Genomic DNA, 27516 nt, shown 5'->3' with positions numbered 1-27516 from the left:
TGGGTGGTAGATGGTGGTGGTTTAGAGAGAGAAAATTTATAAAGAAAAAGTGTAAAGGTAATTTCTGATTGTAAATTGATAAGTGGTAAATAGTGGTGGTGGTGGAGGATTGGTAGGGATGGCTTAAAATTATGACTATAAGGGTGAATTCTTCGTTTATTTTTATGAGGGTAGATTCGTAATACATATTTTATTTGCGGGCGTTAGTTAGAGGTTTGAGGACGGTATTTAACAACCCCCATAAAAAATTAGTACTTCGTATATAACTATATTTTCTAACCAATTCCCTTCATGGGCTTCAACTAAAAAGTTAGTCTAAAAAACCCCCCCAAAAAAAAAAGGTTAGGCTACTATGTTTTTATTGCTTGATCAGAGTTTCTATTGAATCAGTAATAATCAGTATAGTTGGTTTATTTTCAACTTCAATTCTTGTTCTTATTCTTGTTCTTTTCTATCCTTTTCATACTTTTAGCATCTACATTTATACTATTATACAAATCCAGTTAAGTTATTGGTCTTTTTCTTGCAATACAAAAAATCCAACCTCCAAAAACAAAAAAAAATTATGGGTTGGGGTATTTCAAGGTTAATACTCCTGAAATCATTGCTTCATTTCATGATATTTGTGTTAATGAAAAGCAATGGATTCACAATTTTAGCAATCCCATTTTTATATGCATCATTAGTATTCTTGTTGGTTTCAATTGCTTCAAACCCTCATATTAATCTTCCTATGCTATTGGGGAAGAACACAGATGGATCATTCCCAATTTGGTCAATTGTTATGTTTGGCCCTTTTTTGTTTTTTGTACGGATGTTTTCGACGCTTCGAAGATTATTGAGTCATGAAGAACCTTTTACTGAGATTTGTGAGGGTGTGTATGTTGGAGGATGGCCTTGTTCATTGGATAAGTTTCCCCCTAAAAATCCTGCTGTTATTGATTGTACTTGTGAATTTCCTCGAAATTCGGAGTTTACAAGAAGTGGGTATTTGTGTATTCCTACATGGGATACGAGGTCGCCTCAGCCGTCGGAGATTGAGTCTGCTGTTAAATGGGCTTGCAGGAAGAGAGCTCTAGGAGTACCAGTGTTCATCCATTGTGCTTATGGTATGACTTGAAACATAATGTTTTTTTTTTTTTATTGTAAATTGTTTCATAGCTTGTTTATATTGTTTGATTTTGAAGGATGTTATTGTATTACTTAGAAACATGTTTCTTATGCTATATTTGTTGTCTCTTAGTGCTTATATACTTATTGATGAAGTTCATTTTATCTGTCTACCTTTGTTATGAATCTGCTGTTTGGTGCTTGATGCTATGATTAGACTAGTGAAAATGCTTGGAGAAGCAGTTTCTTCTGGAGCGGATTTTTGTGTACAATTGTAATGCAGTTGAATGATTTGAGGATTATGTGCTATCACATTCCCTTGGTTTCTTGCTAAGACTTGTATTTCTTAGCTTTTTTGATGAACTCTTTGCCGTATTGTTTGAAATTGACTTGCCATGTTGATTGAATGCTATTATAGACTGGAAACACTTATAATTCCTGAAAAAAAATCCATTATGACCATTTGAACACATTTTTATGCATGTCGTATTGTTTTATGAGGGTATTCTAGTTGCTATTTCTAATTGATCCAGCAATGTCACTATATCTCTAGTTGTCCGAGTGTTTTCTTGTTTCCCTTCAGTTTTTTTTGTTCTTCTATGATTTCTATCACAAGATAAATTGTGTTAGTCCTCGTAATCAGTTTGTGTTCTTTATCATCTGTATGCCTCATTGGGGACATCATTTACACTGGAAGTAGTTATATTTATTTTGTTTTTTTTGTTATCTATAAATCTATAATTTCTAATCTGTTCTATGCCTTTTACCTTTCTATTTGATAAATTTTAAGTAAGAATTTAATAGACAAGTACTCTAGAGTTAAGACAACTACTTGCACATTATTGAAGCCACCGCCAAAGCTTACCTCAAGCCAAAATGCATTGATTTTGCTTCTGTTATTGCCAATGGGTAGCTATGTGAATAAGGACCAGTAACTGCAAGAAGCCAAGAGCCTCACTGCCATTTGTCCAGTGACACATCTGAGACTCATTTTTCAAATCTTGCTTCAAAACTACATCATAATCTGTGTCAACTACAACATCCTTAGGACTTAGGTAGAGCACACTGAATCTCTACAGCAACAGCTATGCTGATATCATATTGGGCTTGCACCTTTGCTAGAACTATTATTCATGTCGTGTCGGTGTCATTGCCAATCTCCCCCTTTTTCTTTACTGTAGCCTCTACAAACCTCCCTAACTCAGTCCCTAAAGTCCCTTGTACTCTTTCATCAAAGTTCATATCAGGCATAATCGATCCCAAACATCTAGCACTACCACAGTTCTTTCATGTTCCCTGTAAATTAATATTCTGTATGAGTATATTTCAATTCTCACCTCTTTCTCTCCTTAAAGTCTTCATTTTACCATAAGAAAATCATATGGTGATAAAAAACTACCACAGTTCTTTCATGTTCCTCGTAAATTAATATTCTTTATGAGTATATTTCAATTCTCACCTCTTTCTCTCCTTAAAGTCTTTATTTTACCATAAGAAAATCATATGGTGATAAAAACTTGGTTTTTCCCTGGTTTTACTACCAACTCGCGCACAGGTCAAAAGCTAGTTATTCTTACAATAATAAGGCTTGAAGGGTTATTTAGTTTATAAAGAGAGACTACTCAAGGTCTATGAGGGGCCAAGCCCAAGGCTGACTGCCCAAAAACCCTTTTCCAAAGCCCAATCCCAAGAAAATTCCGCGAGGTTCACTCCACATATACGTGGCACCTCCATATCCTCCATGTCAACCAAGTTGAGTTATCTTATGTTTTACTTTCTCTAAGCCTCTAACCAAAAGCGCCTAAAACTCATTATCCAAAGGCAAAATAATTCCAAAGGCAGTATTAGTAACTGAAAATTTAACTTATATGTTATTAGAACTAACACTAGAGTTCTTAATAGTATAAAATAGACCAAATTAGCTGTAGTATATACATCACTGGTAATACTCTAAATATCTGAGCAGAAGTTATGATTAAGTTCATTTTTCAAGGGTGCTAAGACTCTTCATAATGATGGGGGTGCCGTGCTTGTATTTTATATTGTCCTTAACCTGGCAATTAGTCTCAGGCTTTGTTCAAGTGCTCGTCAAAAGATCTTGGTTTTGAGGACTCAACAGCTCTTGAAAATATATGTTCGTATTTTTCGCTCACCTATTCTGTAATCTTGAAGGCCAAGATTGTACTCTTCCGCTCCCAATATAGGTTTTGAAGACTCAAACAGCCCTTGAAAATAAATATGGAGTATACACATTTTTCGCTCACCTACTCTGTAATCTTGAATGCCAAGATTTTACGTTACCGCTCCCAACTTAAAGCCTGGAAACTGAGTTATTGAAACATACTTATTTTATTTCCCTCCAGATTCAAAACTCTGCCAGCATTTTCCTTTAGCAGCAGGTTATCAGCCTCCCTTTACAAATTCATATGCAGCTCAGCAGCTTATGGGCGCATCAATATGGTCTACTACTTACACAATAGTCTAGCTGATCTCTGATCTTACAAACTTTCCTTTGGAAGTTTTCAAAGTCCTTTTTACTCCACTCTTTCTACTTCATCCTAACATTATATAAGTATTGTAACAGCCTTAGAAATGCCACTGACCACTGTTTAAACAACCTTGCATCTTTGAACACCTATTCATAAGCAGAAGTAAGCCAGAAAATTTAAACTTTCAAACCCGAGGATTTATATAGTCTCTTTCTTTATTACTGTATTCCATTAAAATAAGTGGAGTATTGTCTGACATTGATGATTTAAATGATAAACCAAATGTAATGATACCTGCACATCATATATCATTGTATTGACACAATTAAGATGCTCATGAACACATTGGTGATCTCTCGTTGATTCTTCAAGATGAGCCAATGGACAAAAATATAGTTTGAGTTCTCAAGACCTCAATATTCAGAATCATCAATCTGGTTTTGTTGATGAGGGGAACCACTCATCTTCCCCTTTGAGGATTTGGTTAAAGGCATCAAGATTCACCTGTAGGATCAAGTTATCAAGTTCAGGAGCCTGACCTCATTTGTTACCACTTACCAGGCTTTCTGTTTCTTAGTGGAATCTAGTTTTGGCCCTTTCTACATGTAGCAACACTTTTAGTTATGACAATATCCATAAAGCAATTACTAATATCTTGCTCGAGAAGATGGATATCTTGGTATTGTCAATGAAATCGATCTACAGGAACTCCTGCTGGTTGGGGTTCTTTATAACAACTCTTGTCCAGGGCTTCTTCCTCGATTATATGCTCCTTGTCCTTTCTCTCCTGTTCTCTGCAGTCATAGATGATTGACTTTTACTTGGCTTATTCTTACGTTGAGTATCATTATCGTCAAACAAAGTATTTGTCTTGCCAAGAGTTCATGATATTCTTTTTATAATCTTCTAGGATCTTAATCTCCCCTTCATGAACAGAATCAATGTCAATCTCTTCATCAGAATTATTTTATTTGCAGTCACATGCAGTCATGCACCGATAGCACCATGACCAAAATAGCCACAAGGACAGCAGGGGTCTTTAAGCTTTTCTTATCAGAAGTATACTCGTAGCAATGATTTAGTGTGAATAAATAAGCCCCTGCCAAAATCCTAAGTACATATAAATTTGGGCAAGGTTCTTATTATGGGCTACCTAATATTTGACTGTACTTCCTTTTTTTTTTTCATTTTCCAAGTGTGCTAATGCACAATTGTTCTTATCATCTTGGGAAGAAATATAAGCTAGATTAATTTCTTCTATATCTCAGAACTATCTCAGATTTAAGAGAGATTAATTACTGGTAATTTTAATTCTTTGGGGGCGAGGACTTAGGTATTAAGTCTGCTTTATGTAGTTGTAAATTTGTTTTCTGCATTTTGACACTCTATGCCTGGTTTGTAAATGTTTTCTGTATCAATTGATTTTGTGGTATTATGTTCTTTCAGTTAGCAAGTCCTTTTCAAAATTGAATTGCCTAAGTTTTGGTTGTATGATTTTCCAGGACATGGACGGAGTGTTGCAGTAATGTGTGCATTACTGGTGGCTTTAGGAGCGGTGGACAATTGGAAAGATGCAGAGAAGATGATTCAAGAAAGACGACCTTATATCAGAATGAATTCCCTCCATCGAAAAGCCTTGGAAGAATGGGCACAGCATCGATTATCTCCAATGAAGAGGAAGAATGAAACAGATGTGAGTTCTGTCATCATGTCAAATTCTTTGGGAAGCAAGTAGTTGTTGTACATTGAGAAAACACTTCTTTATATCTTCAGTACTGTAGCTGTAGCTTTTCTTGGACCCAACTATTCCAAGAGAAACTCCGCAAACTAAACCCCTCTTGCTTAAAATCTTAAATTTGTCAATAGCAATGAAAAATGCTCCTACTGGAAACAGCTTGTGAAATATAATCATTTTTTAGGCTTTTTTTGTTTTTGATACCATTTTTTGGCCTTTTTTGTTTTACTAAAATTGTAATTATTATTAGGAAAATTTGTGAAAAAAAAAAAAAAAAAAAAACACCATTTTGCGAAAATTTTCAAATATTTATCATAAAAGAAAGGAAACCGGATTGTAAATTTTTTTGTAGAAGACAACCTTGTACCTCTGATTTACGTACTTAATTAACCTCTAATTCCTTCTCATTACCCTCTTACTCTCACTAAACAATTTAATAATTAATATCAATAAAAAAAAAAAAAAAAACTACTGGCCACCACCAGCAACCTCCCTCCCCAATCCGAGCTGCCTTCTGGAAACACCCTTCCCAGCGATGCAATTCCACCGCGAAACCATTGATGTGATATTGAGCAAGATAAGAAACACCAAAACAAGATAACACCACAACAATCACAATTATAGGAGAGAGAAAACTGATTCTGGAAATGGCATCTTCAACACCACTGCAATTCATCGATTCCTCCGCCGCCGCCGCAACCACTACCGTCAGTCGTCTCACACTCTCTCTCTCATCTCCAACTTTCACAATGATGGCGTTTTTCTCCTCCTAATGCTTCCTCTACTCCGCCACAACAACACGAGTCTTCTTAGCGAATACTGATGGGCTTTTGTTGTCATTGCCAATGTCGCCGTTATTATCTACTCTTCTGGCGAAGTTCGAAGACTTGCTTTCTGAATGGGAGAGATTTCTTCAAGTTAGGGTTTAGGAGGGTGGGTGGTCGTGGCGAGGGTAAAAGGGGAAAGAGAAGGGGGTTGACTTAGGGCTGGAGGTGGTCCGCCGAGGGTGGGGGTTCTAGGCGGCGACTCATTTGGTGGTGTTTTTATTTTATTTTATAAATTAATGGGAAATTCTCATTGGTGAACTCCAACTTATTAAAATTACAAGTGGTGAACAATCTTAAATTTAATTTTCATTGGTGAACCTTAATCAGAATGACTAAGTCATTGGTAACCTTAATTATAATATAATCTGATTATTTAACCATGGTTAACACTTAAATCATTTTTTTTAAAAAAAACCTGGACTTCCTAATTTGCCCTTATTTACTTCCCTCAACTAACTGTGTCTAATCATAGAAGACTGATCTCGTCGTCTCCCTCATTTCATCATCATCTTCCCATTTGAATGATGAGGTGCATTGAAGACAAAGTCTGCGAAATTATCAGTGAAAAAATTTCTAGGGTTACAAAATTCGTATTATAGCAAAATTATTTGGAGGTTAGAGAAATTATTGGAGCGAATTTTAGGGGAATCTGAAGGTAATTGGGGGAAATCAAGTGCGAACAAATTGCGCAAGTGTAGGGAGATAATCTTGCTTGTTAACCATCGTGGTGGAGTAAAAGTGCGATCTTTGCTGCAATTTTATCAAATAGAGCGTGAATCGAAGTGAGGTATGTATTTTTATGCTTTCATTTGTAGTATGCCCCTGTTTTTGTTGTTTGAAATGGATGTTGAGTGCAAGCTTGTTTAGCGTACATGTTATATGTGAAATCGATGTTGTTTAAAGTGAAAGACGTTTTTTTCATGGTTTATATGTGTGAATTGTATGCAATTGTTGTCAAATTTGTTGGGTTGTTCGATCGTTATCCTGTATGTATCTTATACTGTTGTTGTTTTTTGTCTTTGTGATTGATGCAGAATGGGTGATAATATAGTGTTAAGGTTTCAATACAATGGAATTGATGTGATTATTTTGGTTGAGGATGTTGATAAGGTTAATCTAATAGACCTAATTGTAGAGTATTGGGAGAAGGCAAAGGCAAACAATGTTGAAACCTCTAGTCACCCCACATTCCAATATGTGTACAAGATGAAGAATGTTTCACTTCAAAATGATAATGATGTGATGAAAATGTTTACAAATTTGCCAGAAAAAAAAGAGATTTACATATGGGTAGGGTGTGGAGCAAAAGACAGTAAAGTAGTAGTTGCTGCTAGGTCTTTAGTTAAAGGAAAGCATCAAATGGATGCAGTTGAGGTTGGGGAGCAAATAGTGCCACCTGTAGTAGCCAAGCCTGTAGTAATTGAACCTAAAAAGAAACTTACATCTAGGAAGAGAAAGAATAGAGAGGTGGAAGTAAATGTAGAAGCAGAAGTTGTAAGTAAGGAAGAGTTTGATAAGCATGTGAGTGCATTGGGCAAGCAACCAGTTCAGGTGGAACCTGTAGTGCTTAATTATGATCTAGAGGAAACATGGGTTGAATTGGAGCAGAGATTGGCAGAAGAGGGTGTGGGTGCAGGTAGAGCTAGAGGTAGGGGAAGGGGTAGAGGGAGAGGGAGGAATAGTGTGAGAGGGAGGGGGAGGAATACTGTGAGAGAGAGGGGAAGAGGGAGAGGGAATTCCCTAGATTATTGGTTCAATATTTCCCCAACCCCTTGGGAAGATGAACAAACTGAGCAACCAGTTAACACCCAAGAACCAGAACCTCAGTACATTGTACCTAAAGAGTTGATTATACAAGACACACAAACTAACCCATCTTCCCAACACATTGTACCTCCTTTGCAAAATGTAGGAGCATTTGGTGTTAGTAACAACTCAGGGATGAATGAATCTTCTAAGTCTTCAAGGGTATCAACTTATTTTCATAGGAGGGTGCCTAGAACTAGTGCTAGAAGAAAGGGTATTGTGATTAGTACTAGTACTAGTGGTGGTGAGAGTGTTGTCAACACTGCCAGTCAATTGGGTGAGGGAGTACATAGGGCTGAGAGTGAGAATGTCATCATAGAAGTTAGTTTAGGTGATGACACTGCTGATACTACTTTGACAGTGTATGAAGCACAGGATGATGACATTGATGATGATGGGTATACTGCAGATGAGGGTGAGGGTGAGTCTGAGGATGATGGTGAGGATGATAAGAGTGACAGTATAAGTGATGAGGATGGTGAAGATGAATATGGGCCTATGGTAGAGGATTCCTTTGATCCTTTTGAGGAAGCAGAATTTGAATGTGAGGATGAGCAGGATAACTATTTGAGTAAGCTATATAACAATGGGGAAGTATACAAGGATGAGGGGTTTGGAAAAATAGTGTTGAAGGAATGGCAGCTGTTTGTTGACAAACAACATCTCAGAGATGTTGTTAGGGATTATTCTATACAGTGTGGGTTTGCTATTGTTGTTGATTATGCTAGTACCAAGAGATATGCAGCAAGATGCTCAGACATACACTGTAACTGGAGGCTGCATGCATCCATTTTGCCAGACAACACAACATGGGCAATCAAAAAGATTAGCAATCCAGAGCACACATGACAAGGACTTGAGATGAGAAATCCAATGGTGAATGTGAGGTGGGCTAGAAGAGTGTTGATGGATGATATTAGGGCTAACAATGACATCCCAGCCAAGTCCCTAAATGAATTGTTGTGGAAGAGATTTGATGTTGACATGGCATAGAGCACTTTGTATAGAGTTTGGTCAAAAGCTCTAGAAGAAATACATGGGGGTCATGATGAGTCATACAAACACCTGCCCATGTATTGTGATGTTATCAGAAAAACCAACCCAAATTCTGTAGCTCATGTTATTTGGTCAAGACCTGAACCTGAAAGGTCTTTACAATTCATCAGCATATTCATTGCATTCCAAGCTGCATTAGATGGCTTGAAAGCATGTTGCAGGAGCTTGATTGAAGTAGATGGGGCCTACCTTAAGGGCAATTATGGTGGTGTGTTACTGTCTGCAGTAGCCATGGATGGAAATAATGAAATATTTCCAGTTGCATGGGCAATTGTGGGGACAAAGAATGCTGACAGCTGGGAATTCTTCCTTTGGCATTTGAAGATTGCTCTACAAGATTCAGGGAGGGGAGATGAATGGTGCATACTTTCTGACAGGAAAAAGGTCATTTGTCTTTGCTTATATTTGTCAATCTTTGTCTTTGCTTATCTATGTGATTATGACACTAATAATGTTGTTGTTGTTATGTTTTTAGGGTATTGATCCAGCCTTAACTGAAATTTGGCCAAAGGTTGGTAGGAGATACTGTTGCAAGCACCTTGTTAAAAATTTCAAGGGTCAGTTTCCTGGGTTGCTTATGTTCCAGCTTTTCTGGAAAGCTGCTGGGGCATACAATCCCTTCACTTTCAAGAAGCTTTACAGAAGGCCAATCCTCTGCCATTGGTGTGGCTTGCAGAAGTGGGCCCACAATCAACTTGGACTAAGCATGCTTTCAAGAATGATGTCAACACATCCAACTTTGTTGAAAGCTTTAATTCAACTTTGGGAATAGATAGGTGCAGACCAGTCTTGACCTTGCTTGAAGGTAATAACAAAACACAAGCTATTATGTGTACATTTGAATTTGAAAAATGAAAGATGTAAGCTAACACATTATTCTCACTTTGATTGCAAGTATAAGAAGGTTGACCATGGTTAGGATGACTACAAGAAGAGAAGCTTGTGAAAGTTGGAGAGATGATATCTGCCCTAACATAATGAGAAGAGGGCAAGTGATAAGGCTGGAGTCTAGGTCCTGTAAGTGCCTTAAATCTGGTGATGGGTTATTTGAAGTGTTAGATGTCAGATATGTTCTTGCTGTCAACCTCAAGGACAAAACATGTATGTGTAATGCATGGTAATTATCTGGATTGCCATATAAACATGCTATGAGGACAATTCTGCACTCACATTATGACCCAAGAAAGTACATCAGTGAGTGGTACTCAGTCCAGAGGTATAAGCTCACCTATGCACACAGTATCAAAGTGATACCAGACCCAGAGCAATGGCCTGACAGCACATATGAAGAAATAGGCCCACCACCAATGAAGAGAGGGATAGAGAGGCCTGCTAGGAACAAAAGGAGAGAAGAAGGTGAGCAAGCTAAGGGTAAAAGGTCTAAGACAGTCAAATGTGGCAAGTGCCAACAATTTGGACACAATGCTCAAACCTGCCAAGGTGGACTAACTAAGAAACAAAAAGCCAAAGCTGGAGCTGCACCAAAGAAGGCACCAAAGTAAGCCCCTAAGCAAGCTCCAAAGCAAGCCCCAAAGCCACCCCCAAAGTCAAGGAAAGGGACAAGCCAAAGCCAACCAGACCCTGCTACACTGGCATCTTCATCTCAGCCAATAAGACAGAGTCCAAGAACTAGGGCAAAAAAAGGACTTTCAGCATCACAACCTTGTTAGTTTATGCAGTTCAGACTTTGAATTAAACAATGTATGCCTTTTAAGGATGTCAAACATGTTTTAGGCTGTTTTTTGCACCAATGAAATTGGTATAATTATAAGACAATGAATTTGTCCTGTGAACACTGTGTTTTTGTTGAAATATTAACTCTGGCATTTTGCTTCAATGTGAGTATCCCAACAATTTATGTATCAATAATATAGGCACAAATTTGAATAAGACAGTAAATTGCAAAAAAATCATAAAAAGGACAGTTCTTTTATTCATCAAAATCCAGTACATAATTTCGACATAAGTAGTCCAGTACACCACACTAATAATCCATACTACATAGCACAAACATCATCACTTAGCAACTACAAGTATTAGCACAAAATACATTATCAGTGCCACCCTAACAACTAATTTCACAAATTTAAATAACTCATCAACCCTATCAATAACACCATGAACACTGCCACCTTGCTCAACCTCCATTTCGTCACCAACCCTAATTATATCCTCTTCTTTCAACCACGCAAAGAAATCGCAACTTCTGCACTTGAAGAACAGCCTTCGAGGGTTTCTGGTTGTCTCTAAAATCATCACAGCGGCAAGTTGAGGAGGTGAACAGTGGCATCGAGTATGCTTCACCCACGCTATGCTATCATCCATGGTGATACCCTTCCCAGTCGTAGACGCACGAGAATTTCTCATCGAAAACAGTAGAACCTGAAGATAATCGTTGGACAGAGAAAGAGAAATGAACAGAGCACGAAATTAGGGTTCATATGATTTGGGGGAAATTGGGGATACTGATTATATATAGAAATAGGGGGATACATTTAGGAGGGAATTAGGGAAATAATTTTGGAGGGAAAGCTTATTTTTTAGGGGCAGATTAGTACACCAAAAGTTAACCATAGTTGTTAAATAAGCAGAAGGTTACAAATGACTTAGTCATTCTAATTAAGGTTCACCAATGATAATTAAATTTAAGATTGTTCACCACTTGTAATTTTAATAAGTTGGAGTTCACCAATGACAATTTCCCTAAATTAATTTAATTATTACTCCCTACGTTTTTAAATACTTGCTTTATTTCTCCATGCGCGGAGTTTTAGGAGAAATTGGATAAGGTAATAAAATATGGCGGTAGTGGGATAGTTGGGGGAATTAAAAAATTGAAAAAACAAAAGTAGTTGAGAGAATTGGAGGAAAAAGAATATGAAATTAATAAAATATGATTTATGTTGAGTCCAGTAGGTGAGAGAAATGATTTAATGAAAGCTTTCCATATAAGGATATGGAGCAAGTATTTAAAAACGACCGGAAATGAAAAGTGGATCAAGTATTTGAAAATGGAGGGAGTGAATGGTTAAGTGACAGTTGGGGGTAACTAGAAGAATGTGGCTAATTAAGTAAATTAGGGGTAATAGACTAATAGGTTATGTTCAACAAAAAAAATTGGTTTTTTCACCAAATGCCCTTGACCTTTTGAAAAATTCACCAAATACCCTCAAGTTTTTCAAAATTAACCAAATACCATTGACATTTGTTATTATTCACACCGTGACCTCAAAATATTCTTGACGTTAAAGGTTCGTTAGGAATTAAATTTAATTCACCAAATGCCCTAATTTTGTTAAATAATTGCATAGAATACATGTATTTTTGTAGGTAAAACAACTAGCTTGAAATTTAGGAAACTAGCCGTTAGTTTTAATTTTCACCCTTTTTTGCATAAATACTCAACATGTAGCAGTCCTCTTATTTGCTCAAACACAATTTTAACATCATGAGTTATATGTCTAAATCATCTTCTTTAATGTATGAGTACTCTTATGCAAGAGCAGCAAACAAATGTTGCACTTTTAGGAGAAAATTTGCAATTAGAAGTTTTGAGTCCGTTGCCCACAGACAAGCCTGAACTGTTTACTAGAAATTTATCTATCCCTACACCCTAGAGTAGGGAGCTCTACCTACACTACCATCCCCTACCTCCATATCCATTGGCCACTACATACTAACTGATTTTACCCCTACTATATACCCAAAAAAAAAAAAAAAAAAAAAAAAAAAAAATCAAACCCTCCATTTACATTTTCTCTCTCCTCAATTATTTCTTAGTCATTTTCTCTCTCCTCACCCATTTTCAGCCATTTTCTCTCTCATCAAAAGCTTTAATGGCAAAATTGTAATAAAATTATCAAAAGAATTTGTTCAACCACTTCGAAATTCATAAAAACAAAGGAAAAATTTGAAAAGAGTAAGTAATTTTATTCAAGTTTGGAGCGGAAAAAGAGTATAATTAAACCAGTTCTTCATGCTAGATCAAAGTTGAAATGTTTATGGACTACGAAAAGTATTATGAAGTAAGTTAAAACCCATATTTGAGACCAATTTATCTTAGATCCTTGTCTGATTACTAATCAGGCCTAAAACGTGTTCATACATGTTTAAACTTGATTAATAACGGATCCAAATGCGTCAAATGCAATGATTGGATCCAATGGAACTTACATTGTTAAAAACCGATCCAAATAGATAAAACAACCGTCAAATTCCTGTGCAAAGCCTATACAGATGGATAGCCCTTTCAAAGAGCTTTCCAACGGTATATTATAAGCCCAATTCCAAGCCACAACGAAGAAGTTATGATCAAAACACTAAACCGGGCCCTAAAACTGACACCCTTGCACTCCAACGACCATAACTTTTGATATATAACATATTTTAACCTAATTCTAACGGCATTGGAAAATAGACATGCAGAGATTTCTAATTATATATCACACGCCTTAATCCAACTCTGCAATCAAAAGTTATGGAAGTTTTAAAAACGTGTTTTTGTATAAGGCAAATTGCAAACCATCGCAACTCAATAAGTTGCGCACGCCTGGCGCGCGCGACTCATTGAGATGCGCGCGGCACCCATCACGACTCAGAGAGTTCCGCGCTCCACCTGACGCTGCGGCTCTAAAGCTTTAACCCTAGATTCCTATGCCTATAAATAGGTATCTTCGTTCAGCACTAAACAGACAGAAAAATTAGAATTCTAAACCCTAAATTCTGAAATCATTAATCTCTCAAACCCTCTTACTATCATACTAATTTTCTTCTCTCTTCCCAAATACTTTCCAACCCTAATTGAATCCATTGAAACCCTTGGAGGTACAAAGAAGAAAGAAGGTCCATAAACATCTAAGACGGAGATCTAAGCATACAAAGAAGAACAGTTAGTTTTCTGAGCACTTAGATAAATCACTTTTCTTTTATCGTTTAAATAACTTTAATTGATTAATTAGTGTTGTTTGATCACTATAAACAAACTTTTAATTAATTAATTCACATAGCATTCTTTCGTTAACCAAAGACTAGATTTGAATAATTAATTGATTATTTTATCACTTAAGACAAGGGGAATCTTGTTTATGTATTGTTCTTTCATGAATATTGATTAAATAAGTATAAGACTTTTGTAATGTAATTCCTACGTGATTGCTGTGTGTAAATAAAATCAACTAATTTAGTTTTTAGGTATTACGTTGCATATATTGTTTGGTGATGAAATTGTGAAAAAAGAAGAGCTACTAGAGGCCGTACTAGGGCTAGGATAGCGATTCCCCTCTAAAGGGAACGTTATCTTAGTACCCTCGCTCCCAAACTCATTTTTGGTTTATGTAGACCAATTTGGGCATGGGTAAACTTACGATTCATGTTAATTATCCCATAAACTCTACATGGGAGAAAGGCATGAACGATGCTTATGGGTTTTCCTAAAACTCATTGGCGACTCCTACTTGTTTCTTACAAAAAAGCGTAATGATGAAATCAATCTAATTCAAGGTCCTCCAAACAGTCAAGAATTCAAATCCTAATACACCCGAACAAGTGTAAAGTCCTAGGCTTCTAAAGGGCCATGGGCATCTAAGGAGAACGATCCCCTACAATGGGAACACCCTCCTTACATCATATGATTTTTTTATTTTTTTTATAAAAAGAAAACTATACTAATATCAAACGGACCCTCAAGTAGCGGTTTTACTTTATACCCGGTCAAATTTTAGCGAATTTACTCTAATTCCAAAAAAGGAAAAATTAGCAAGTTCATTAGATGTATTAGCTATCATGAAAGGTGAAATTGCTATCCCAAGTAATTATTTTTGGTAAACCACTCTACTCGTATTATGTTCACTCTGTATATTTTACTTTCTTTGATTTGGATTTGCTTCATAGTGTACTCTCTATTGGAAATTCTTGATGTAAAGTAAAGAAAAGAGAGAGAAAACAAAGTAAGGAAAAAGTCCCACATGGAAAGAAAAGTGTGTTTTTCCTTTGTTTATATTGTAGTACTTTAGTATTATTATTTAATTAGTTGAGAAAGTGGTAGGTGGGTTTGATACCACATGCGCGGTGTGGGTTGGCCTCGAGACTTGTTGGGTCTTAGGGAATGCGATGCGCGGGGTGTGGGTGGGTTGTGAGCCCTCTATTTTTTTTTGGAGAAATTTTTTTTTCCTTAATTTGATTAACAAAATATTCTAAACAATTACTGCTTTTGACTCTTGGGATTTTCTGGCTGATACGGATTTGATTTGCCTTGATCTTCTCACTTAATGGATGCAGTTACGCTCCGTATTTTTTGGCCCTTTCCCCTTCTAATCTGCTGGTCGTTTGATTTTCTAAGCCTATATATACATACATGCCTTCAATTCTTCATATCAATTACACACAAAAAATCATAAATGATGGACAAAGATGTGATAACATCCTTCAATAATTTCTTGTGTGACATGGAGATCTTGAGAACATCACTAACCTTGTTGTTGCTTTACTACACACGGGCACACGGCTGTCCGAGTGTGTGAAGAAGGTGCAAGGAGGATTTGCATTGAGCAAGAATCTTGTCTCTATTCAATTAATTATTCATGAGATTAGGAAATTTTCAAGGACTTTCTAGGGTTACTGTAATCTTTTTTACACCAACAAAAGAGGTAGCAATTTTTGAGAATTTTTGATACTCTGATTCATGAAATGTCTCGTAGAAAACGATTACTATTTTAATATGTTCAAGTCAATTTTCAAAAAAAATCAACAAGATACAATATTGTTTAAGTCGATTATTAATTTCAAGTCAATTATCCAACTTTTTACATACAATGTTGAACAATTTAGAAACCCAAAATTGGACAGACCATAATACTATGAACACCCTGATTCAACCCTTGCTGCAAGAATAAGAAACAGGAATTTATCCTTCAGTGGAAATACTAATTAAGAAAAAATGGAACCCACGAGAATGAGATTAATTAAGGCGGCATTGGAAACAAATTTATAGAGAGAGAAACGGAGAAAGAATTTTAGCAGGCCGGAGATTGATTTCATTCATGGTGAATTGATTACAATCTCAAGGCATATATTTATAGAGCTCACTGAGCTATTACAGCATATACTACTAACAACTTGAAATAAAAAATAGAGTTTAGTTACAAAATATTCCTGTTTAGCCGCCAAATATGGAGAGCACTCCACCTCAGCTTGCTAGCTCGGCATTCACAACTGCCTTCTTTTGCTCTATTATGCCTTCCCAATTGACTCTTCAGCAATCACATTCCCTGCCTGGGAATATCAACCTGTAAAAAAAATCATAATCATGAATGAATTAAGTACGGAAAACTATAGTATAGAATAAATCACAAAAAAGCACTAATGATCAAATTGAGAATTTACCATCTAGGAGCAATTTCATATCAGCTAAGGTAACAAATAAAGCGAAAATGAATCCTGGCCAGTGGCCACATTCGGTCGATTTCTTCAAACAAGGCCTCATGCCCTTTTTGTTGAGGACAGGCTAAAAAATTGCAAAACATAAAGAAATTCAGTAAATGACTCTTTAATATTATTAAGGCATATTCATAAAAGCGAAAGGCAAAAAAAAAATTTATATTACCTAGGCAAGGATATGAGCCTAAACATTGCGAACAAATCGCATATAATCCAAAGGATCAGAATAGTTATACTTTAAGTTGTTGTTAATTACATATGCACACCTTCAATGTCTGTGTGGCGCTTATATGCAACCTGTAAGCAAATGTGGGTAACCAAAGGAGAATAAGAGCCTCCTTGATGACGAGATTGAGGACGCGATGATGATGGAGAGCTTTCTTGATGTGGAGATGGAGGGCGCACTGATGATGGAAAGCGTGCTTGATGAGGAGATGGAGGACGCGGTGATGATAGAGAGCCTACTTGATGATGAGATAGAGGACGCACTGATGATTGATGAGGAGATTGAGGACGCGGTGATGATGGAGAGCCTACTTGATGATGAGATGGAGTGTAATCCCTCGTATTTTTAAATATGTTATAAATGAAATTTAATTTTATTTATAATATTTATTCGTATTTTTCCGTAATTTAATTTAAAAAGATTCAAATTATTAATTTGGGTCGAAAATTATTTTGGTACAAATTATTTAATGAACCTTCATTCTATAATTTATGTCAATACAACTAAAGCCTAGTCCATTTCATTCATTTGGCCCATTAATTTTATAATTTTATTAATTTCTATTTACCCTACAACATTTTCCCCTATAAATACCCCATTAATCCCCAAAATTTTCCCACACAAAAGATTAGTTCTATTTTTCCTTTTCCTTTATTTTATAATCTTTTACGATCCTTTTCCTTTATTTTTCTTTTCTTTTTCTTTTTCTTTCTCCTCTTCCTAAGTGAGATTTCACTCATTGATGTCCCCACCTGCCGCCGTCGCCGGCGACCACCCAGCAGATACCTGCCACCGCAGCCACCTTTTCCCTTCTTCTTCCTCCCTTGTTTCATCCACTTTGTATAATTTTAATGTATTTATTTTGGGTTTTGATTTATTTTGTTTGAAATTAGTTTTATTAATATGAAAAATAATAATTTTGTTGTTTAAATTCATATTTTCAGATTACTAGATTGTTAATTTTCATATCTCATAATTTTATGAAGTTAGGATTTTGAAATACTAATAAAGATATAGTTTTTAGGGTTCTAATATCAAAGAAATTTGGGGCTTTTGTGTACTTAGTGTTTTTAATTGATGATTGGGTATCAAAGTGATGTGTTGATGAATTTTTGAAGGGTTTTTAATCTAAAGGGCTGGAAATAGTTTCTAAGTACCACTTTTGATGTTTTATAAAGAGGGTTTAATCACCCATTAAAAAGGGAGATTATTTAGGGGTTTTTAAATAATTTTCAGATTTTTATAAAAATTTAAACTTACTGTAATTTCATGTATAAGAGTGTATTTTAAGGTTTTTGTAAAGAAAATTTAAAGAACTATATAAAAACCTTTGATTTTAATTAAAGGGAAGGTTTTGAAGTTTTGTTTAATTGAATTTTGAAGGTTTTAAAGTAAGTTAGTATTATTGTAAATTTGATGTCTTAGGTATTGATTGAGATCTTATTGTTTGGTTACGAGAGGAATTTATAGAAGGTGATTTCTAGTGAGTAAAGGGCATACCAATTCGTTTACTCAAGGTACATAAGAGTTATGAAACCTTGCCTTTAGAAGCATGCATGTATAGGGATGTATCGAGAACTTAGTATCATGTATAGAGAAGACTGGGCATAATTGTTTGGTTATACATTGTGATTTCCATATGTTGTGCACCATTTTACTTTGCAAGTATTATTTATGCATTAATTTCGCAAGATGCGCTTAGAGGCAAAGGTATGTAATTAAGTGGAATGATTTATTTATTACTCGTTTATGATTATTGAAATAGAATGAGTAAAGGAAGAATTTAAGTCTTATAAGACGAGGTTAAGGTTTTGAGATGTGTTATGCACTCAAGATGTTTATACACCGAGTTAGTTAAAGGAATCAATAATAAACATTGCTTGTCGCTAATAAATCAAGAATTGAATTGGAAATTTGGTTTGCTTGATTGAGTTGATATTGTATTGGTTGTATTGTTTTGCATATAAGTTATCACCAAGTCTAAACTTGTAAATCACATAAAGTGCAAGATGGGGATGAGCAATAAAACTCTGGATTTGTGCACATCTAGAGTAATGACAATCAAGGGTTGGGGTACACGGGGTATTAGCCGTGCACTTTTCTAGAGGTCGTCTGATCTATGAGTCTCTTATTTCAAATACTCTTCAAAAACTAGGAGTAAATGAGATCTCATACTAGCTACGGTCACGGAGTCGCGGCCGTGGTCGTTGGATGTTTTATTGATGTTTCCGCAAGGAGGCATGGGGTTTTTCTTTTATTGATGTTCCAAATGGAGCATGGGATGGACAACCATGTCTATTGTTTGATCCAATGAAAAAAATAAAATGAGTTAGCTACTATTAACTAGTGAAGTCTTAGTAAAACTGATAGTTGAGTCGTGTGTTGATTCTATAATTTAATGATGCGTAATGATTGAATATTAGTACCATGCTAGGGATTTCTAATTATATTTCGCATCTCGTACGTACTCAGCTTTGTTGATTGCGTGCTTTTGTATGTCTTTCTGTAATACCCCGTATTTTCATACGTATTTTCTAATTAATTAGTTAAGAAGTATTTTATAAAAAGGGTATTTTAGTAAATTTATTATTTGGAGCCAAAATAATATTTGAATTTTGGAGCCAAAAGAATTTTGAAAACTAATCATTATTTTGGATAAGAATTATCATCCATTTATCTTATCTTAAAAACCGGATTATTTACATATTTCGGATATTTTAATTAAAGCAAAATCATATTTTATTAATTATATTAAATGGCCGAAAATTCCCATTTATTTAGCTAGAAAATTTGGATTTTCTATGTATAGAAAATCTGATTTTCTTAGTTAATTATTGGTGAATAATTGGTATTTCATTAATTAATTATTTATTTATTTATTCTATATTATTTACACAATTATTTTTATTCCTTAAACCGAGCAAAATCTTCCTAAATACTAGTAAGGGAATCTCCTATTTTCCTTAATTCTAATTTTCCATCTTTTTAGTATCCAATCCTCATATTCTTTTTGCCTTTTGTTCCTCTTGATTATTCTCCAAGTAATTTTAATTTCCTTATTATTTTTCTTGACATACATACATTCCATATTCAAGTATACACAATCACCTTAATATCCAAACTTTCCTTATTTCTTTACTCACTTCTCCAAGTAATCTATTAAACCCTAATTACCCTAATTCTTCCTACATTTTCCTACCATAATTCATGCTCATACTAGCCTATAAATACCCCTTCATACCTCTCACATTCTTCACACCAATTCTCTTCTTTTCTTCTCCTTAATTTTACACAAATCATCCCGTTTATCTTTGAAGCCAATTTTCGGGCACTTCTGGTCAGTTTTTGGGGTATTGACGTTTCACAGAAAGATTGTTCCTCTCAAAATATCCTTGAGGTTAGGCTCAAGAATCACCCAATTCGGAGTTATATCAAAGGAGTTATAGCCTCTGCAAGTTCTGCCTATTATTTCCTACGCAAATCCAATTCTTCTCTTTTCCTTGGTTTCTTATCTTTTCTTCTTCTCTTCTCTTATTCAAGTATTATTATTATTATGGGGGATTTATAAAAATTATTATGAATAGTTTTAATTATATAAAATCATATTTTAATGATGTTTATGAGAAATTAATTAAAAGGTTCGTGTACATATAGTTGGGGGTTTTTAATTATTTGTTAACCTTATATTGATTAAGGTTATATTTATTTGTAGGGTGTGTTCTATCAAGATTCTTGAGGTTCTTTTGGTGTGTTTTGCTATGAGGTTCTTTTGTTGTGATCAAGGTACGTTAGGTGGCTAGATACCTTTGAAAGTGATTGGTTTGAATAACATGTTTTATATGATTTGATTGGTGATTGAATTAAATTGATTTGAATTGTGATTTTGAAATAAATTATGTTTGGAGGTATTGATAAAAGTATTTTGAATGATTGATTTTCAAATCATGTTTTTGAATGGTTTGAATTACTTATCGTGTTAAAAGAAAGGATTTGATTTTAAAAGGTTTTCAAGGAAGAGTTATTGATTTTGAAAAGTTATTAATATGAGATTTTATTCTCAAGTATTTATTTAAAAGGTTTTGATTTTGAAAGCATGTGAAAGGAGTTTGAATTATATTGGAATTATTGGATATTAAAAGGATTTATTATTGAACCATTGAATTATTATTATTAATGCTTTATAAGCATGTTGGTAATCCCACTATGCGGATTTGGTTTATTGATAAGACTATGGACTTTGTATGACCTAGTCTTTCCTTAAGAATAGCCTTGTAATATAAGGAGACTAGCTTAGGGGGTGTGCACACTTGGGTGAGGAATTGGATTTAAAGAAATTGGTTCAAAAAGGAATTGGATTTTTAAAGGAATTGGTTTATCAATTATTTTGAATGTTGAATCATTGGAATTGGTTTTGAATCATGAGTTTTGGAATTATTCGATTAATTATTGGAATTGGTTTTAAAACATGTTTGCGAATAAATTGAGTTTACATTATCTTGCATTTATCGTTCTTAGCATATTTTGCTAATCCGTATTTCCTATTTGTTTTGGTTCGCCCTGTTTACCGTAATGGTAAGAGTGTTGACTATTTTTAGGTGGAGTCATGAATGAGCATATGGGAGTCCCGGGATTTGCTTCACCTAGTTTAAGAATGTTGGTCTTGTCTTTATTTATAGTACTCATAACAATGTTACAATTTTCATAAGTATTAATAAAAGAAAGTTGAGTTTCCGCTGCAAAGTATTGGTTTTATTTAGTAAGGCTGAGTAGCCTTGCGTAATCACGCGGCGGTAATACGCCCAAGTCTATCTCTACGGTATAATTATACGTATTATACTGGTAATTCCGTAGAGGGAGATTTGAGGGTGTTACACTTTCTTTGGTCATGTCATTCGCCTTTCAATGACCCTGTAACGATCTAATTTTTAAAATTGTAATATTGGGGAGAAGATTAGCCAAATGTTCTTACACATGCAGCTTTCACATCAGGGTTGTGGGATTTTGAGTGGAGAGTTGGAAATTGTTCGCAGTTTATTTCTTTTCATAAGTTTGAACTTAGTTAAACTCTAGTTCTATATATTTACTAATCTTGCTGGGTTTGAATAAGAGCCTTAATGGTTCCAATTTGCAACACTTAATTTGGATTTATTAGTTGGTTTTGAAACTTATTTATATAACTGATCTAGTTTTTCCGCTGCTAATTTCTGATATAGCCTTAACGTTTGAACACGTGGCAGTAGCACACAAGTAATTCTCTTGTATTTTGTTCAGGGTATTCACAGGTTTAAAGAGAGAATTATTAGGGTGTTACATGGAGGACACACTGATTATTGATGAGGATATTGAGGACGCGGTGATGATGGAGAGTGTAGGAAATATTTCAAGCATCCCAAACTTTAACCCCACTGTGATCATACACTTAAGCATGGTGGCGTCGAAAGGGAAGGAAGCTTCAGTAAAAGAGTCGCCAACAAGTTTTAGGAACTTGTAAACCGTTCACAGGGTGAAGGTTACACCCCCTCACGATCCATGAGATCGCTAACTCCATAGTGGTTTGGAACCATGACTAGATATTTGGGGATGAAGGTAAGAATCCAATCTAAAAGAGAAAGAACCCGCCCTAATATAGGCCTCTACTTTATTCTTCTCATATTCATGTGCGCTTTCTAACTAACATGCAATCGTTAGATTAACCTTAAACCTGTTTAATCTATGTTGGTTGAATATTAATGCACAAATAAATCTATTATTGGCGATCACTTGAATTTAAAATCATATTAGCCCAAACAAAATTATTAATTATCTTATTAGGCGTGATTTCAAGTACAAATTCCCTTTAAACCTACGTAAAAGACGTGATCAAGCAATAACAATAATATATATCAAGCAACATGATATAAACCCAACAATCATAATTATCTCAATCTCTATAAAGCATAATAATATTAATATCAAGATCCTAGGCATGATACTAACAAGATTAATAACAAACCCTAGCATGTCACTAAGCAATAAAGATTAAAGCGTTAATTATAACATGATACTAACATGCTATTACAAAGAATAGGAAGCAACCTAGACATGATACTAAGAATTAATAAAATCTAAGCATGCTTTCTAGAAGAATAGAGTAATAAAATTACTCACTTTGATGCCTCGTACCTCTTTCACATCCAGGACGAAGGCAACTTTGAACTTGGCTAGGTGTGTCTAAAACTAATGTATACGGTATGATGTATCTGAAAAAGCTAGTTTAGAAAGTAAGATGGAGAAAGAATAAGTTATTGCTTAAAAGAGAGAAGAGAATGAATTGTGATCATTGTGGCTGATTTGAAAAGGAGGTCAAGGACCCTATTTATAGAAAAAAAAGTAGTCCGGAAATCGATAGAAAAGAGATAGAATTTGAATCGGAATAAAATTGGTTCTGTCGCAACCGGTAAGGCACTCAATGAAACCTATCCATCCACTTTGAGGGAATTTCGCTCCAACCCATAGATGTCGCTATGCGACAAACCTGTCGTTTGCCGCTGGTTAAAAGATAAAAACGCGTTTGTACGGAATCCTTTTCCTAATATTATTAAGTAATTGGAATCCGCGTTTATCAGTTTTAAAATCGAATTTATCATAAAACACTTATTTCACTCAAAATAAAACTCTTTAAAATATAATTATCAATCCTAATTCTATTAGGAATTAAAAGAACCTTCTAGATTATTCAAGAAGATTAAAGTCAATCCTAATAACTTTAGAAATGATAACTAATAATAGGCCCTCCTATATATCATTGTGCCGCATATAAAAATCATTTCGGGCCCAATTTAGTATTTTGGCCATAACTTCCTCATTATTCATCGGAATTGGGCTTATAATATATCGTTGGAAAGCTCTTTTCGAGCCCAATACAACTACACTATTATTGGACCCTTATCATTAACAAAACTGAATTGGACTAGATATTTTCATAAATAGAGTACATTTTCAAAAACAGAAAGAAATATTTTATTAAAAACAACCGCATCACTAGACTTTTCACACTTTCACTTCGTTCGATAATCAAATGACGTGAAAGATATTCATCATTGGGTTTGGTTTTGGGGAGATACATTTGGGTGTCTACAGAGAGCATGCTTGATGATGAGATGAAGGACACTGTAGACACCCATTTGTGTCTCCCCAAAACCAAACCCAGTGATGAATGTATTTCATGTCGAACCATAATCGAATTAGGTGAAAGTGGTTGAAAAGTCAAGTGTTGCGGTTAGTTTTTATTAAAAATCTTTCTTTTTGTTTTCGAAAACCAATTCTATTTTATAAAAACGTCCATTCCAGTTTATTTTTGTCCATAATTAAGGTCCAATAATAGTGTAGTTGGATGGGTCTTGAAAAGACCTTTCCAACGATATATTATAAGCCCAATTCCGATGAATAATGAGGAAGTTATGGCCAAAATACTAAACTGGGCCCAAACCGGATTTTACCTACGACCCAATGATCATGAGGAGGGTCCAAAGGTTTAATCCTATTCCTAAACTAATTAGGATTGATTAGAATCTTCTATAAGTTTCTAAATTATCTTAATTATCCTTTTTTGAAAAGATAAGATCATGGAATTTGATTTGAATATAAACTTTCCTTTTTTAAAACTTTCCTAATTCTATTCGGATTTAAAGATGTTCAAAGATAGTCAGATATTATTTTCGTGCCTCATATGTTTTTTATCCAAATTTTATATGTTTGTATAGATCTTGAAATTATCTTTCCAATGATATATTATAATAATAAATCCGAGCTATAACGAAAAAGATATTAAAGATATACGAAACTCTATCCAAAACTGACATCCTTTCACTATTTCGGCCATATCTTTTTATCTACAAAAGATTTTAATCTGATTCCAATTGCATTAGAAAGTAGACTTCAAGATATTTCCAACGACATATTATATGACTTATTTGGACTTCTAAATCAAAAGATATGATTAAAAAAAATCCGCAAAAAATTGTCTTGTCGCGAAACGACAGGCTTGTCGCCTCGCAACAGACTCTGTCGCCTGGCGACAAGATAAATTCTTGGCGACAAGGTCGGTTTGATTAGCGACAGAGTGGAGTTTTATTCCTTATCAAATTCTATGATTTTCCGTACTATTTTCTTATACATAGGGTCCCGAACCTCTGTTTTTATTCATCAACATTCATCAATTCTCATCATCAACTCTCATCAATTCTCTCTATCAACTCTCATCAAGAATTACTTAATTCTTATTCTTTCTCTCTCTTTCTAAACCAACTTTTTACATACACAATATTCCGCATTCACAAGACTTAGAATCTCTTAGCCAAGTTCGAAGTTGCCTTCGCCCTAGACGTGAAAGGTTGATATTTTATGAGGGTTTGGTCCAAATCTAGTCAAAACTTTATTTAATTTGATTTTAATTTAATTCTTTAATTCTTCTTTATTGATTTTCATTGAAGTTTACTAACTTGTGTACTTTGTTATTAGAAAGAGGTACGAGGCTTCAAAGTATGTAATCTTATTACTCTCTTTCAATGTAGAAAGCATGCTTATTATTGTTTTATATTCCTAGTATCATGTTAGGATGTTATTTTATGATTTCTAGTATCATGTTTAGGATGCCTTTATTATTTCTAATATCATGTTAGTACCATGTTAGGTTTAAAGCTTTGATCTTTATTGTTTAGTGACATGCTAGGATTTGTTATTAATCTTGTTAGTATCATGCCTAGGATCTTGCTATTACTATTAAGCTTTAATATGCCTTATCATGCTATTATCATCATTATGATTATATTATTCATTATTCTTTATCCTTATGTTGCTTGATTTATATTTTATTGTTATTGCTTGATCACACCTTTTATGCTTGTTTAAAGGGAATTTGTACTTAAAATCACGCTTAATAAGATAATTATTAATTTGGTTTAGGCTAATGTGATTTTAACTCAAGTGATCGCCAATAATAGTCTTATTTGTGCATTAATATTCAACCAACATAGATAAACAGGGTAGATTAATATAATGTTTGTATGTTATTCGAAAAGCCCACATGAATACGAGCAGAACAAAGTAGAGGCCTATTTTATAGGGCGGGTCCTTTCTTTTGTAGATTGGATTCGTACCCTCATCCCCGAACCCTATTTGGTTCAAGACCTTATGGAGTAGTTGATGGTCCTTTGGATTGTCTTTTGGGTTTACAAGTTCCTAAAACTTGTTGGCGACTCTTTTTGCTCTTTGTCTTTCCCTTTGGAACGCCACCGTACTTTAGTGTATGATCACAGTGGGGTTCAAGTTTGGGGTTATCATAATGCTTGAAATATTCCCTACAGACACGCTGATGATTGATGAGGAGATTGAGGACTCCCTGATAATGGAGAGCATGCTTGATGAGGAGATGGAGAGCCTACTTGAAAAGGTGCAGGCGTAGTTAATGGGGAGCCAACAGCCAATGTAGAACTAGAACTCACAGTAACAGGAGATGGGACTGAGCAATCACATTCAAATTACGCATAAGTTGGTGTCTAAATGTCTGACGCTCAGCAGAACATAAGTTTAGAAACTGATATGATGATGTTCCCGAGAGATTAGTAGGTAATTTCCCCTTAGCTTTTAAAGCTATAAAAACTTCACCCTCTATAATACCAAACATATATAACACCAATTTTTTCCTTCTCACTACTACAAAACCCATGTAATCTCGACACTGTAGCCTCGACACTATGGAATACCGTCAATGCGGAAATACAAATCCCGGTTCACCTCGACGCTTTTTAGTGTCATAAGCTTTTGCTGACTACTAAAAGCGTCGAGGTATCACGTACTTCCCTTGTGGTAAAATAAGCCCAATAGTTCCAAGCCCGCCAATGAAAATTTGGGAAAAGTTAAACGCGCTTAATTGAAAATTAAAAATAAAAAAAAGATTGAAGGCCTCACGCACTCATCAGTACTACTACTCTTTTCAATCATCAATTACCTTCTCCACTAAAACCCTAACTTTTTCCCTCTTTTGATTTTATATTTCAATCCTCCAAAATCTAAGAATAATCATTGCTCATCATCTTGTTTTGTCGACTGCATATCTTTGAAAGGTAATTGTTTTCTATTTAATTTTCTTCGATTGTTTTTTTTTTCTTCGATTTGTGTAGATTAATTTTAGGGTTTTAATTATGATTACTGTTACGAAAATTATTGTCAAAGATGAGTTTAAATGTTGATAAAATCACCAATTACATTTACAAATTAGTTAAACGTTTAGATTTGTTCCCTCCCTTGAATTTTTCAGTTTTTTTTCTTCTTAATTTTCCCTGAAATTATGAATTGTCTGTTTAATTTGCGAATTGACGAAATTTTAAAGTATATATTCAGAAATTACAGTTTTAAAATTGCTGCCTTATGAGATTTTTACTTTTTTTTTTCTTAATCACATCTAAATTATGAGTTTTTGGATTATACTGAGGATGTGATGTTATGGATAGTAGTTTGAGGAGTTTTGCAGTTTGCTTGTTTGGGATTGGGGGATGTTTTGGGATATGGAGTAGTTTTTTTGTCGTTTTTGACTCAATTCAAGCTCAAGTAATAGATAATTTGTAGAGAATAACCCACCTTAAACATAAATAAAGTAGAAAAGGTCATACTTTGCAATTATATGGCCTTGAAAGGTATTTCGTTTTTGTTTCCTCAATTGAGAAAACTAGAAAAGTATCATATATAGTAAATTATACAGAGTTTAGAACCAACAGTTAAAAGATGAATGATAATGGCTACTTTAGTGTGATTGATTAAAGCTAAATAGCTGAAGTTATATGGTGTTGTTGTCAC

The 27516-nt window shown here is 34.7% G+C and overlaps 1 protein-coding gene across 1 annotated transcript; it reads left to right on the top strand.

Moving 5' to 3' along the window:
* Positions 1–353: 353 nt before the first annotated feature.
* On the top strand, positions 354–5540 carry LOC145605765 (uncharacterized). The gene is made up of 2 exons (XM_081661830.1): positions 354–1109; positions 5102–5540. The coding sequence occupies exons 1-2, from the start codon at positions 566–568 to the stop codon at positions 5332–5334; spliced, it is 777 nt and encodes a 258-aa protein (XP_081517956.1). The 5' UTR covers positions 354–565; the 3' UTR covers positions 5335–5540.
* Positions 5541–27516: the final 21976 nt, after the last annotated feature.

This window comes from Chenopodium album, chromosome 22 (assembly GCF_948465745.1).
Source record: "Chenopodium album chromosome 22, dcCheAlbu1.1, whole genome shotgun sequence".
In the NCBI taxonomy this organism is placed as follows: Eukaryota; Viridiplantae; Streptophyta; class Magnoliopsida; order Caryophyllales; family Amaranthaceae; genus Chenopodium; species Chenopodium album.
Note: the sequence above shows the minus strand (reverse complement) of the source record. Positions and strands in the feature narration are given on the sequence as shown.